At 37.0% G+C, this 14414-nt stretch overlaps 3 protein-coding genes across 12 annotated transcripts; 1 reads left to right on the top strand and 2 right to left on the bottom strand.

Annotated features, from left to right (window-relative positions):
* Positions 1-832: 832 nt before the first annotated feature.
* LOC8260873 (thioredoxin-like protein HCF164, chloroplastic) lies at positions 833-2796 on the top strand. 2 transcript variants are annotated; one of them, XM_048371226.1, is made up of 3 exons: positions 835-990; positions 1365-1775; positions 2292-2796. In XM_048371226.1, the coding sequence occupies exons 2-3, from the start codon at positions 1377-1379 to the stop codon at positions 2448-2450; spliced, it is 558 nt and encodes a 185-aa protein (XP_048227183.1). In that variant the 5' UTR covers positions 835-990; positions 1365-1376; the 3' UTR covers positions 2451-2796. The 2 variants fall into 2 exon arrangements, with proteins under 2 accessions (XP_002510274.1, XP_048227183.1); XM_002510228.4 differs by having other exon boundaries at positions 833-1775.
* A 602-nt stretch (positions 2797-3398) lies between these two features.
* On the bottom strand, positions 3399-4276 carry LOC8260874. The gene has a single exon (XM_002510229.4). The coding sequence runs from the start codon at positions 3888-3890 to the stop codon at positions 3525-3527; it is 366 nt and encodes a 121-aa protein (XP_002510275.1). The 5' UTR covers positions 3891-4276; the 3' UTR covers positions 3399-3524.
* A 1204-nt stretch (positions 4277-5480) lies between these two features.
* LOC8260875 (CST complex subunit CTC1) lies at positions 5481-14327 on the bottom strand. Of its 9 annotated transcripts, none has more exons than XM_048370815.1 (17): positions 13152-14319; positions 12939-13057; positions 12580-12654; positions 12398-12476; positions 12189-12251; positions 12031-12108; positions 11665-11865; positions 10629-10733; positions 10228-10506; positions 9593-10090; positions 8856-9473; positions 8639-8730; positions 7943-8147; positions 7673-7787; positions 6780-6956; positions 6622-6695; positions 5481-6324 (listed from the first exon to the last, which is right to left on the bottom strand). In XM_048370815.1, the coding sequence occupies exons 1-17, from the start codon at positions 14217-14219 to the stop codon at positions 6151-6153; spliced, it is 4020 nt and encodes a 1339-aa protein (XP_048226772.1). In that variant the 5' UTR covers positions 14220-14319; the 3' UTR covers positions 5481-6150. The 9 variants fall into 9 exon arrangements, 8 of the variants coding, with proteins under 8 accessions (XP_048226772.1, XP_015575646.2, XP_048226775.1 ...); XM_048370817.1 differs by lacking the exon at positions 5481-6324 and adding an exon at positions 6333-6469 and having other exon boundaries at positions 13152-14321; XM_015720160.3 differs by having other exon boundaries at positions 6622-6956; positions 13152-14314.
* Between the last annotated feature and the right edge of the window lie 87 nt (positions 14328-14414).

The following is a 14414-nucleotide window of genomic DNA, read 5'->3' as shown; positions in this document are numbered from 1 at the left end:
GCCATCGTCTTCTCCGGAAGTAAATCATTGTGGATTCAACAGATAAGAATAACCTCTACCATTTCCTTGTGTCGAGTTTGCAAGGAGCTTAGATTTCTTGAGCTCAATCAGTTGGGCACCAGGTAGACACTATTGAACACTGGATGGCACATTTAAAACACGCGAAAAAGAAGCCAAACACTGAAACAGGAGTTAAGCAATGGAGAAACAAAAGCAGTTTTGGTATCTACTTGGGGCAACTGACCAGCATGCCCTTTGTGAAAAATGGGCTATAATTGAGGCCCACTACCAACAACAATGGTTCTAGCCTCTACCTCACCAATTCCTGATACACAAAAGTGCAGCAGCCTAAGAGGAAGATGAAGCAGTGAGGTGAATGAGCAAAACCCGGCTCCACCCAAAACTCGATTATGTTTGAACCTTCTGAGTTTATAAGTTCCCATTTGTATACTAGTCCCTTGATTTGTTCTGAACCTTCTGTTCTGAGTTAATAGGTACTGTATGTATGATGTTTGTCGTATTGGGTAATGATATTTCAGTTCCTTTCAAGAAAACAAAAAACAGCAGACATATACGAATAATTATTGGATGAAAATAGTAAAATGAAAACACAAAAGAATTTTAACCTATTACTTCTAACTTCAATTTTTTTAGTGATAAATTAGAAACTCTTATTTTTTCTTTCCTATAATTCCTTTTTTTTTTTTTTGAAAACTTTTACAATAATTCTTTGATAAATAGAATTTTCTATATAATAATATTTTTATTATAAAGAATAATGCGATTAACATTTGCAAATGGACCTAACCAGCTGAAGCCCAACATGGCAACCCTCTAAAACATTTTGAGAACATAAGATTTGGGATTAATCAGACCAGGCCTTAAAATTTTCTCTTTTAGACCAATAAAACGGCGTAGTTCCCTTTCTTCGGCCTCCATGTAGCTTTGCCGGCATCGTTAAACGATGAGTTTGTTAGGCTCTCTACCTTTGTAATGATACCTTTCATTCCTACACAATTATTTATTTATTTATATACAATCTAGAATAGCGGCGTCTACATCTTTTGTTTAGGGTTTATGTAGGGTTTTTGGGATTCGATTGAATTTTACAGTTTCCTGAATCCTAATTCTTGATATTATATCAGTTTCTTGTATTTTGATTTCGATTGTTTGCTTTACATATGGTTTTGTGTCAATTAGTATTATTACTGTAGTTTGCAAAGTTGGCTTGTTGCTTAAATTGACCAAAATGAAACAGGAAGTATGTATTCACATTAATAGCAAAGTTAGGCGTTGAATTTATTGGATTAAGATTACAGATGAAGAAGGATTCCCCTCCTAAACAACCTTTGTTTTGCTTGAAGTGGGCATGGGATATGCAGCAACATTCTGAAAACCCTACTGTTTGTTCCTTGGAGACTCCTTGGATATTCAAATCTATGCAAAGTCTTGGGTCAATTGCTTCCGATTCATTTAACTCAATCTCGAATTCTTGGATCAGTAACTTTAATCCGATCAAATTGGATGCTAAAACCCGAACTAACAGTTTGAAAGCCCAAAAGGTGTTGACTCCTGATGAGCAAGGAGAGGCAGAGCAAAGAGCTTTTGCCTCTGCACTAGCAAGTATGAAAGAGGCTACAGTTCTTGAATTCTACTCACCCAAATGCAGGCTGTGCAACTCTTTGCTTGGTTTTGTCTCGGAGGTCGAGGGTAGGAACTCAAGTTGGCTCAATATTGTTATGGCAGATGCAGAGAATGAGAAATGGTTGCCCGAGGTATTTTAGTTATCTCTCAATTTTATTCACATAAAATTATTGGCCAGTTTGAAATTTTGTGTCGTTGATTAAGTTGGACTAAAATGAATATGAAGAGTCTGAGTGCGTAATTTTAAGTTATGTTTCATGTTATTCTTTTGGTTCTTGGTATGTAAAAGATAGTTGCACTTAAGTAAATTTTTGATGTTATCATGAAATAATGTTTATTCATTACAATATGGTATTGAATGAGCTTTTTCTTTGTAAATAATTTGTGAAGAACTGAATATCACATCTTACTACAATTGAGTTTTGCAACATGGATAAATCAAAGTGTATGCTTATAGAATCATTCAAGAGACTTGTAACTAGGGATGCAAGGGCTGCTTCTGTAAGCACACTAATAATTCGTGTTGAATCGACCATGCCCATCCATATTCTGAAAATTTCATCCCTGGATGGATAATCTGAAGACATGAAATAGATTAGCGTTCTGTGATGGCATAATTGACTATTGATATTGTTGATTGTCTGCAGCTCCTCCATTATGACATAAGATACGTTCCTTGCTTTGTACTGTTGGATAAAAATGGGAGGGCACTGGCAAAGACAGGTGTTCCAAGCAGTCGGTTGCATGTAGTTGCAGGTCTATCACATCTTCTCAAGTTGAAACGCCCTCAGAGTCATAATGGCTAGAATAAATTGTCTGTAGATCACTATGAATTGCTCCCCGTGTAAGTTTGCGCAAAGATGTCAGTTATGATCTCCAGATTAACATAGTCTTGGGAAATATTCTGGGAGAGAGTTTCTCCTGTTATTGGCTTGGCTTGATTATTGTATTTAGTCTTCTCAACGTCACTTTATTATTTGCACCTGCTTAGTAAATTGTAATTCAATCCAGAAGCCTTTGTTAGCTTAGTAAGGGGAGGACATAGTTCCTGGAAAGGCTCAAGTTGATGGGCTTGAACTGGTAGGATGTGATGCACCTTGTATGTTCATCTCTTGCTTTCTTATGCAATGAATGCAGAACAAGCTTACTGTACCATGGCTATTTAAGATGCAATTTGGTATCTGGATTCTGGTGTACTAAATTCTCTCTCTCTCTTCGTAGCTGGAATCAAATGATTGATGTTGGACCATTTCACTTTGAAGATAACTGTGCTTGGGCACGAGTTGGGACTGGTATTCTGATTTCCTACTTTATTTGGGAAAGGGCAAACTTAATGCTCCACTTAAAATTGCTGGGTTAGACCTTTTCCCAAATGTGTGATTGATTGATCCATCAAGTAATTGAAAAGGCACGCTACTTGTTCTCTACAAGGTAATGGCCTGTATTTTTGGGGTGAAACCAATTTCGCTTGCCCATCAAGATCTGTAAACTTGGGAAAATACTTTTTCCTTCCCATGGCTTAGGGCAAAAACTTTGTTTCAAAACTACTTTGGCATTGACGAATGAAATAATTATAGTTCTGCAACCAAGGCCTATTTTCAATGCCCAGGAATCAAACTAATTTCTGAAGAGGGGGAAATTTCGCACGTTAAAGTTCCGCTTAAACAAAAGAATTATTCATTATACTCAATTAGTTAGCGAAGTAATTTACCGAAAGAAACGAAAAGATAAGTTAAAAGAGGAAAACTACGAAATGCAAATCAGGACATATTCACCTCAAAATGTATACCAGCAACAATGCATAATATTCTTGCAAGCAAACAATGTGAAATTAAACAAAACAGAGCCACTACATCCACAGGGAAAAAAATGCTCAAGAATCAAAGACTTTCAGGTGGGTGTTGAGGAGATTGCTCTTCCTGCTTGGTTTCTTGGTGGATTTGGACAGGCAACGGTGATGAGCCAGAGGTAACAAAAGGATTAGACCTTGGTGCTGGAGAGCTTATCCTTCCATCAATGCAAGAAGCGCATTTTGTTTCTGCCCAGCTCTCTATATCATACTGACCATAACCCAGGATTCTCCTTCCTGAGCAGAGCCTTCCAATCATAACAGCAAGAACACCTAAAATCATTATTACTACAAGTACTACAATAAGTGGGCCAATTGAGCCATGAGTTGAGTGAGTGCTGAAAGGTTCTTGTGCTACAGTTACTGCTGGTGGTTGCTGAGTTAATGGCATTGACATTTTAGACTTCAAGTTGGTTTCTGATGAAAGTAAAGAGATCTGGGGTCTGACCAGAAAACAAAAAGAACAAAGGAAATTTGGGCCCAAAGACTAGCTAGCTTATAGGACAGATGCGCGGGTTTATACAAGATTCAGCTTGAAAATGTGGAGGGAAATGGAGAAAGATAGAATATAGTATGCAGTATAAAACCCAATGATATTGTGCAACTTCGCCTCGATGCTTATAAGAGAGTAAGAGAGCGTGCATGGGAGAGGGAGAGGGAGAGGGAGAGGGAGAGACAGAGACAGAGAAATCTGTAGATTGAGAACAAAATACTAAGGGCTGGAACTTGAAACTAGTTAATAAGCCTTTAAAGGAGATAATGATAAGTATCTCTAGAAAACTGCACTTTCATCCCTACTTTCTAAAAAAAAAAGTATTTTTAGTTTTTTCACTCAAGCTGCATCAATCTGTCCATTAGTCAGAAGTAGAGTTTGAAATGACCAAAAAGGATACACACTATCTTACACTTTGAATCACTGAATTTTGTTTTACGTAACAAATTGGTTTCAAATATTTATATCATAAATCGCTTTAGTCTCTTATGGAAATAATATGTAAGCTTTTTGATCGAAAAGACTATTATGTAAATGACAGATAACATAAGGGGTGAAAAGTATTATCTTTAAAAAAGCAAGGATCGAAGTGTATAATAATTATCCCCTTTAGAATATCGTTTAGTTACCTCAAAAAAGGGACGAGAGTAAGGTTCTGTTATTCTGTAGCATGTCAAGGCTCGAGAATTCAAATAAATAGCAGGGAAAAAGGGCCAAGGCCCAGTGGCCAGTAGGAAGAGAGGAAAGGAAATAGGTTTATACTTACATTTGAAAGAGAATAATAATAATTTAAAGAAAGAAACTAACGAGTCAGGACGAAGGCAAAGGCAAACAAAAAAAAAGTAATCGGAAAAGCAAGGAATCTGAAGGGACTGACTAAAAAGTCCAAAACCTTTTCCTAGAGAAGCCCGTTTCGAAAACGCCTACGAGCTTTTGCAGAACTTCTCTGCTTCTGCTGCTGGCTGTAAAAAGATACCATCGGAAACAAAACAACCTTAAACCATTTTCAATTTCATTAATCCACTTAATATATTTCTCCCCTTCTGTGGCCTATTCTCGCTTCATCAATTGTTTACTCAGTGCACCAAATCAAACATTTTGCAACCCAGAAGTTAGTTTTTCATGATAAAGTAAAAATATGTGAAGTTTCATAAAGGGTTGCCGAACACTGAACATCCTAATTGGACATGCTGAAAATAGCCCCACTTCAGATGTAGATTTAAAAATTTGCTCAATGATTTTCAGTTTGGCCGTGTGCTTCAGTTTTGTGAGGAATTAATAGACTCGCTCATTTATTATCGCATTTACCAGTGCCATAAATTGCTGTACGTCGAAATTGCATTTGATATTTTTCCTTATTACACAATCACCGAATAGGAAATTACTTATTCATTTTTTCAGGATTGGGACGAATATCTATTTCCTAATACTTATAACTTATATTAATCATTCATGGTAGATGGGTTCTAGCAAAAAATAACGAAAGAATTAAAGGAGTCACAGAAAGGGTTTCTCTTTCATTAATATTGGACCAACCTCCTTCATGATTGTCTACAGCATTGGTTCGACAGTAACATGCCACCCTTCCCCCTATCTAGAAGCTTCATGACGTATCTGTCCAGTAAATTCAAACTGATCCACCAATCCTTTACTATCCACAATCAACATCATTCTAAACCCATATGCCCTTTTAAACTGATACTGAAACGTCAACTTAATGACCCTTCATCTACAAATTGAAACCTTGTAATTCGGACTGATCAGATGAGAAGGACCACCTTCTATCTTCAAGCATACAAGAATTCCGCATCCTACATTTTTTTCTTGACTTTGCCCATCTAGTTTAATGTGTCTAACCAGGACCATTTTCCTTTGTTCATTGGCTAGGGGGGCAATGGCCCCCTCCTTCCGACCCACCAATACAAGTTCCTAGATTGCACATAATAATGTTACTCGCATTTGTTCAAAGAGTCTAAGAACCAGCTGAAGAAAAAGATTACGGACGTGGAATGCAGGACAGCGGGTTGGGCTAATACATCATGTAATACCGCAGTAAGAACCACTTCCAGCAACGTCACTATGTTGTGTTGGGGAAGACAGCTTGTGTATCAAATGGCATACATCATATATTCATATTGCACTCTTGAGGTCCCATGACAAGCAATTACCTGTCTAGCAGTTCTCGCATAATGTTCCTGGCCTCGGTGAGATTATTCACATATCGAACTTCCTTAGCCCATATATTTTGAATGGGAAGCACTGTCATCTCCATTTGCATAAGGTGTTCTTTCTCCAACTGCTTAACAGCATTAGGATCCATCACATTAGCAACAACAGTCTGCAAATGTGAAAATGAAGATGTGATATGAAATCAACTGGAGTTCAAATCAAAATAGAACCTAAACGTGAGCATGGAAAGTTACTACCCAATTTCATGTTGCAAATCTGGAAATTTGGGCAGGCTTTCCACTTTAAATTATTATCTGGTAGGGTTCAAAATCAAAAGAGGCTCTATAAAATCAAATTATTCACTTCAGCATGATCCACTATCCAGTTAAAAATGTTAATTTTACTTGCAGGAATCCTTAAACACTACTATTACCAAAAATATTTCCCTTCTATATTGAACACTCACCCACAATGTCCCAAAACAAGCATTAAAGAGTATGAACTTGAGGAGATTCTCATCTGAGCTGCTGAGGGCATTATCTGAATGAACGGAGACTCTAAGATCTTGATGAGAAGACTCTACCACTGATCCATAGTTTCTAACAGTAATACTGTCGTGCTTACTTAGTATTCTTTCAAGATGATATACAGTGTTTTTCCAGCAACTTTTCTCTATTCCCACCCACTTAAATGTGCATCCGCTGCTCTCAAAAGCTCTCTCTGGAAGTTCTTCATGCAGCCTTAGCAAGGTTGCTGCTCTTTCAGCATTGGCCCAGCAACAACATGTGGATGATCCATCATCTAAAGAAACAAATATATTAGGATGTAAAAGTCCGGAAGCAAAATCTTCTTGCACATAGCTTGGTAGGTTAATTCTCAAAAACATCGTGCGAAGCTGAGATGGGGTTTCTAACTGACCAAACATTTACTAATAGTAATATGTTAAAAAAAGTACACCAAACTCCAACGGGAGCTAACAAAGTCATCGTACCAACTAAAGTTTAACTGTGACAAGTGACTCAATGTACTACAATGATATTTGTACCATTCATGACAGTTAACAGAACTACAGTGTTTATTGAACCTTCCGGTATCAAGGAAGTGTACAACAGATCACATCTTTAATTCAACACAAACTGGCCTTATCACTTTTCAGACATTCAGAGAAACTTCAACATACTGCTACTTTGTAAGAAGAGGGCTCCCACATATATTATGGAATCAGCCTGCAGATGAATATTCTTTTACTGCATCTTTTCTTAAAGTAGAAGAGAAATCCCCAAACTGGGATGTGACTGAAGAACTTTATGACACTGAACACAACTCCATCTCCATAGGGCTAGAGTCCAGAGAGATGCAAGAGGGAAAGAAATAACAATTTCTAAACTAAAAACACGCATCTAAATTAAACCAGTGCAGGTTCTTGGCTAGCATGTACTAGTCAAACTAAATGCAAAAAGCCTACCCAGATGTATCATCAAGACATTAGCATGCTTTAAGTGGCAAGAATAACTTACCCAACACAAGACCTACAAGTGGAATGTCAACAAAGTCTGGCCTGTACTCTACTTCTGAAGGCAAATCATAATATTTCCTATTCTTCTCCAGAACCACAACATGGACGGCGGCAACCTATCACAACCACAAACAGATAAATTCGTAGTTACCAGCTTTGCACGCCATTAACATTCGTACTAGCATTGCAGAAGCCTAGTGCAAAAAATTAAATATTATAGACATTAGACCTGCTTAGAAAGCCTGTAAATCAACAGATGCATACAACTCACCCTGCAATTAAACTGGAGAGGCTTGCCATCTGCATGCTGAATCAATTCAGAAATTATACCAGAAGAAACGTTGTCCAAAGAGGAAGCAGATGATATATTACTAGATTGGATATCAGAACATTTTTCAGTAAAAAGTTCATTTGTAACCCTTATGGAGTTCAAAACAATAAATGATACAGGTGTCAACATCAATTTATTTGTCCCCCTGAAACAAGACATAGCTATTTATATTAGTTCGCGTGCTATATTATTTTAGAAGATTATGAAGGAATCAGATACATAGTAGCTTCTAAAGCCGGTAGAAATTTGAAGGGCAGCACAGGTGAATGAGAATTTAATAAGAAATATTTATAAGGGTATAACTGCCACCAACAAATAAATAGAAAAGAAACAAAATGTTTCACCAAACTCAAGCTACATAGCAAGTATAATCCATGATTGGATGAAACACTGTCATCTTACTCCGGATCTGTGATCAAGGACAACAGAAAACCGGCAGGGGCACCCATTAAAAATGGCTTATAATCTTATTTCTGGCCTTTTCCCCCTAAACCAATGGCTGGCTATACAAATGGCAGGAATAATTGTGGCATTAGTTTTGTTATAAAGTGGTTAGGAGATGCAATAATGAACTGGAAGACAGCAAAACTCAAATAACTAAAACTCAAGTATGTCTTTAGTGGATTGAATTTGTACCTGAATTTAAGAATTCGATGGAACGTAGCATTTACATCAGGTCCAAATCCAACAGGAAGTGCATATTTACTAAGTGAACCAAAAATAGTCACCTGATAAATTAAATGATGTCATGATATGAAAATCTATGTTTAAACAACAATAAAAAAAAAAATATAAAGAAATAGCCAACTTCCTGATTATAACATGTGTGCAACAAATACTAATAAGAAATTACCACTTGATTATCCACCAAAACATGAATACAAGAGCCGCTTGTTTTCCCCTGAGAAAATCTCATGTCAAGAACATCACCTAGTCTGTTGCAGCTTAAACTAATATCAGCAGAATTATCATCAAAGCCATGAATGGCAACCACATCTCCATGCACAGATGTTAAATTTCCCTCAGGAAACACAGTATAATCAAGAGATCCATAAGATAAACTAGATGAAGATATTGAATAGTTAGAGGTCTCCTCTGGTGCCGTAGGTGGATCAGTATCTGCTCCTTTTCTTGCATTAAGCTTAATGTCAAAAAACCACATTGCATTTGCAGCAAGATAAAGAAAAACATCTGAACAAGATTCTGGAGACTTGTCAGTGACTCTGAGGAGTGGTTCAACTTGAAATCTTCTCAGAGATTCTCTACTGCTTGAAGAAGAATCACCCTGAGAAGCATCACTTGATGATCTATTATTTCTGATTACCTCATCAGAAGAGAAGAAAAGGCTCCACAAATGTATTTTGGATGAGATAAAAATCTTAACACCACTAATGTAATTATGGTTCCTAATACTACAGAGAGATTCTTCAGGATGGTGATTTATGATGTAATAACTGCCAATCTGCAACGACTGAAATATACAGTAAAGTGAATACTTGCCCTAACTGGTTACTGAAATAAGAGAACATCAGTATTTCATATTCCTTGTACTAGGTAAAGAAAAAGAAAAAGAATAGAAAAGTCTCACACCTGATACTTGATAAAATTTTCAGTGTTGAATTCTAGCAACACCTTCTCTGTACTCGGTTTAAAGCAAGCACCAGTATCTGTCTTGCACTTTGTGCAGCACAGTTTCCCTGAACCAAAAGAGCTATAAATATTACCATGTCTAACAGTGATCGAGCATGGAATTTCAAGCAAAGAATTCAAGTTTCCACATTTCCCATCAGTGGATCCCTTGGAAAGACTAGAGCAAGTTCTCAATTCACAGCAACCATTATTGCAATCATTCATCATATCTGAAGCAAGTGTCTCGCTTGATGCTTGATCAATTTTACATTTCTTATTGGGGGGATGTTCCTGGTAATTTTCAATAGAGCAATTTACCAATGGCTCATCAGGCCGATCCCCTGAAACCTTAACTGGAAGTCTAGTTCCATCTTTCCCAGGAAGGAAGAGATCCCAAGGCAAGATAATGGCCTCAGCAAACATAGTAGAGTTGTCGGATATCAATAGTTCCCCTTGAAACTGCAGAAAAAGATATGGAAGATCAGTAATCAGTAAGGAAACCAGTATTCCTATCCTACTAAAGTACAGCATAAATAATATCATTTAGAGTATCAATATGAGCTTAAACAAAAATTACTCTTAAAAACGCACCATACCTTTTGTAGAACAGGATATTTGTGAGTTACCCAGATCAGATGAAATCTTCGACCTTGAAGTTCCTTGTGATCGTAATTCCAGCCCAAAAAGGGATTAGAAGGATGTTTTTTCCAGATTGCGTTGCTTAAGCGAAAATAGATATAGAGTGTCAAGTTGATCTTTCTTGTCCATGAGGTGCAATGAAAGATATGCCTGCAGGAGAATGACTCATTTCTTGGCAATCCCAAATAATCTACAAGGTCAGGTGTACCTTCCATAATAAGACTATAGTTACCAACCTGAAAAGCAAATGCAAAATAAGTATCCATAAACCTATATTTTAGAGATGCATATGGTTTAATAATTCAAGTGGCTAGCGGTAGCTAGAGAATAAGTTCAGAAATCATCATTTTCAGATAACCTCATAGATGCCATTGGACTTCCAACCAGATGGAAGATCAGGTACTATAACATCAATGCTGCCCATTGCATCAACTAACTGCAACCTTCCAGAAGATGGAGAAATCTGGATTACCAATAAAAATCCTTAATTAATAGAGTAAAAGGTTTCACCAGTAATCTTGTACCAATAAACCACAAAATAGCCATTTAAGCTCATAATCAAAGAGCAAGTACTAAGAGAATTATTGACATCAGTAAGTATTAAGAGAACAATTGAACATTCTCTAAACAAGTAGTTAAGTGTTTATAAATAACCCAACTAATATGTTATAAAACTCAACTCAAGACAAGGACCCAGTAACCTGACAAGTGCCACACCCACATAAACCCTTCCTTTTCACATGTAAGTTTCATTTACAGACATCCATAATTTTGCCATCTGCCGTCACTGTATGATCATCAATTTTATAAAAATCTCTATCGAGAGTTTTACTTTTTTCCCTTATACAAGCTTATTGAACCTTGGCTCAAAAGAATAAAAGTAAAATAATAAGAATTTGCAGCAATGTCATTAGTTCCACATAAAAGAATACTATCTATTGTCATCTATTATTTCTTATCGCACTGTCATCATACACTTTTCCAATCAGTTGATAACTTGATTCACATTTGACAATATGATGCAGTTGAAGGGTTTAGGCAATCACATTTCAACAATTAGGCTAGAGCAGGGATTGATTGCGGTTGAAACAAGAGTAAGATAATTAGGTTTAAAGAAAACATATTTAGTGTAATACAATATCAAAATACAATGACTCAATTCTCTACTAGCAATCCTATTTATACTAGACAAAAGACTTAATGGCAAGTTAAAAATTATGAAGATTTGGTGAAAGAAACTTCAAAAGTAAACTAAATAACATTAAATTAAGAAAACAGAAAAGAAAGTGAACCTAAATGAACAAAGAAAATTAATAAACACATGCCACATCACCATAGTAGTAGAGGTGGTTGCATGGAGCACACAGATACTGTAAAGAAGCAAAATCACCAACCTTTAGACTTCCAAGCAGAGAAACACCTATATCCTCACTTTGGAATATCCTCCTCAATGTTCGACCATGAGATCTCCCTTTACATGAGAGAAGACTAGATGAAGAATTACCAGGCCAGATGCGACAGTTTCTCTCCAGCTGTACCAGCACTTTCATCCACATGGACTCACAATGATGGAGAAAGGTAGAGATAGGTGGCACCTAAGAGTAAGAGAGATTATTGATAATTTAATTTCTACCATCTATTAGATTTGTTACCAAAAAAATTGACAACCTTATACAGCCAAATCTGATATGCACTTTGATAAGATGCACCAAGCTATACTTAAGATATTACGAATGAAGCACTCTGATTGTTAAACTGACCAATTTCAGGTTAGCACAATATTGTTCCCGACCACAGCCAAATGCATCATGCTGGCATGATTCCGTAAGTATTCCATGCTGCAACAAAAATCTTGTTGTAGAATATGACAACAAATAAACTTGTATCTTTTCATCTAGCAATTATTTTACCAATTTACCCGAACTCGAATCATTGCTGGGGGTACATGTGAGCTTGCAAACATATGAGCCAGTCCTTCCTTCTGATTACACCTTGCAACCATCCACGCAAAAGTCAGCAGATAATTATTAAAGGACAGCTGGGGAGAAGAACATGAAAGCTTTGAAGTAAAAAGAGAAACTCTATCCAATTCATATGCACAAGGAAGACCTAAAGCAAGTAAATTACATGTTTAGATCCCAGAATGTCTCTTTCTGATAAAATTGAGCCAAACTTTTTCCGGAAAGAATAAATGACAAGAAGTGTCCTGAAACCAGCCACCATATCAAGCAAATAAGTTTAGTTCATATATGTGAACCACCCTTTTAGATCCCATAAGTTTTCCCAGAAGCATCTCCAATGCTACATACCACATTCTTGCAGAAAAATTCAAGGACTCGAGAAACTTCCCCAACTGGCTTTGTGAATGTGAAATCATATGACACCTGCAGGATAGAGTTGGATCTCCATTATGCATGCCTGACATGTTTAGATGTCCCAAAATAACAATAGCTTTCATACATTTCACATAAATTAGAAGGAAATCCATAAGGTCATTAGAGCATATTAGGGACTGAATAAAAATTACCATGGTAACAATTTGAAGTCATTTTCATAAAAAAAAAAAAAAAAAAAATTAAATATCTGTGGCAAGTCAGCACGTGTCAATGATACTTTTAACAAGAATTCAAGATCCATAAAATAGTAAGAGAAAATCAGCAGTGCACACCCAGTTTCCAGTGGAGAGAATGAATCTACAGTAATGCTGGTCTTCAAGCAAGCCCCAAGTATGAGCATTTTTGTCCAAGAGAATTTTGGATTAACAAAATGTACATTCCTCAAAGTGACCTATAACAAAACATCTTTGCCATGTTCAGGATAGAACCAGACAGATAAGAGCAAATTTCAATTAGACAACCAAAAGAACATATAAATTACTTACAATAGCGCCCACTCTAAGACTATGTGGTACAGCAAGTAGCTGATCGGTTAATAAAAGCCAAACTTCTTTATCCAGCTCAACGACCATTCCTTGCATGTATACAACACTAACAGCACCCTTATAATCACCACATTCCCCTTTCCCCAGCACAACATTTCTCAGAAATGGTGACCAATTCTTAGCTACCCTAGGCAAATGGATCACAGAATTCTCTGTAATTACAAACATTAATTGAGACTCCTCTTTGCCTATAAAAACCAACTTCTTTTTTAAACCTGATAGTGTCACAACTTTTCTTACAAGCTTAGTAATCACAGGATGCCAACTCATAGAAGAACCAAAAAAATATACAAACGAAGGTTTTGTAAATACATGAGTTTGTTGTTCTGGTTTGATAGGCTCTTTAGAGATACATAATTTACACTCGCAGACCCTAATTTGTGCAATAAAACCACGAAGATTCTTCGACTTGTTAGCACCAACTGAGCATGGAACAATTGAAACAGGGCTTATTGATTCGATTGGTCCATGAAGGCGATATCGAGCCTTCAGTCTGTCTTCCTTAGAACTAGGAGAAGGAACTGAAATTATAGGAATTGAATCTACACTTGAACAGCGGGAGAGTGCAATATTATTAGTTGAATCTGGAAAACTACATTTGATAATCTCTAGAAACCCGCCAGGAGAGTGTTTAAGAGGAATGAAGTTCCAAGAGAGAACGTGAATTCTTTTCCCGATTACAGGAACACTGAAATCGAGAATATCGCAGCAGATAGTGGACGAACCATCGGAGAATTGAAAGCAATTTTTGTTTGTACATTTTAGGGTTTCCGTTGGTAGAGTTAGGGATCCGACGAGGACCGCGGGGTGAGTCAAAGGAGAGAGGATTTTACTAAGCCTAGGGTTTGAGTTTATGGTGGTATCAGGAGGAGGTGGTGGCGTTTTTGATTTTGAGAATGAAGAAGGGATAGGAAAGCTAGGCGAGGAATTGAGAGTAGCAGTGGCGGTGAGGGGCTGGCCACGACGGATTAGCTCTGAGATTGTGAGTTGGTTAACAGTTTCTTCCATTTAAACTACAATTTTTTTTAACAAGATATTTCGCTGCAATTTTTGATGCGAAACCAGATGGTGGATTATGAGAGAGAAAGCAACAGGCAGGAACTGTGGCTTTTAAATGGCTTTTGGCGCCCGCGCAGCGGGCTAGTGTTGGGGCTGCGTTAACCTGTGAAGCCCAACCCAGGCTGTTGTTTGGTTTTCTTGTAA

This window comes from Ricinus communis, chromosome 2 (genome assembly GCF_019578655.1).
Source record: "Ricinus communis isolate WT05 ecotype wild-type chromosome 2, ASM1957865v1, whole genome shotgun sequence".
NCBI lineage: Eukaryota > Viridiplantae > Streptophyta > Magnoliopsida > Malpighiales > Euphorbiaceae > Ricinus > Ricinus communis.
Note: the sequence above shows the minus strand (reverse complement) of the source record. Positions and strands in the feature narration are given on the sequence as shown.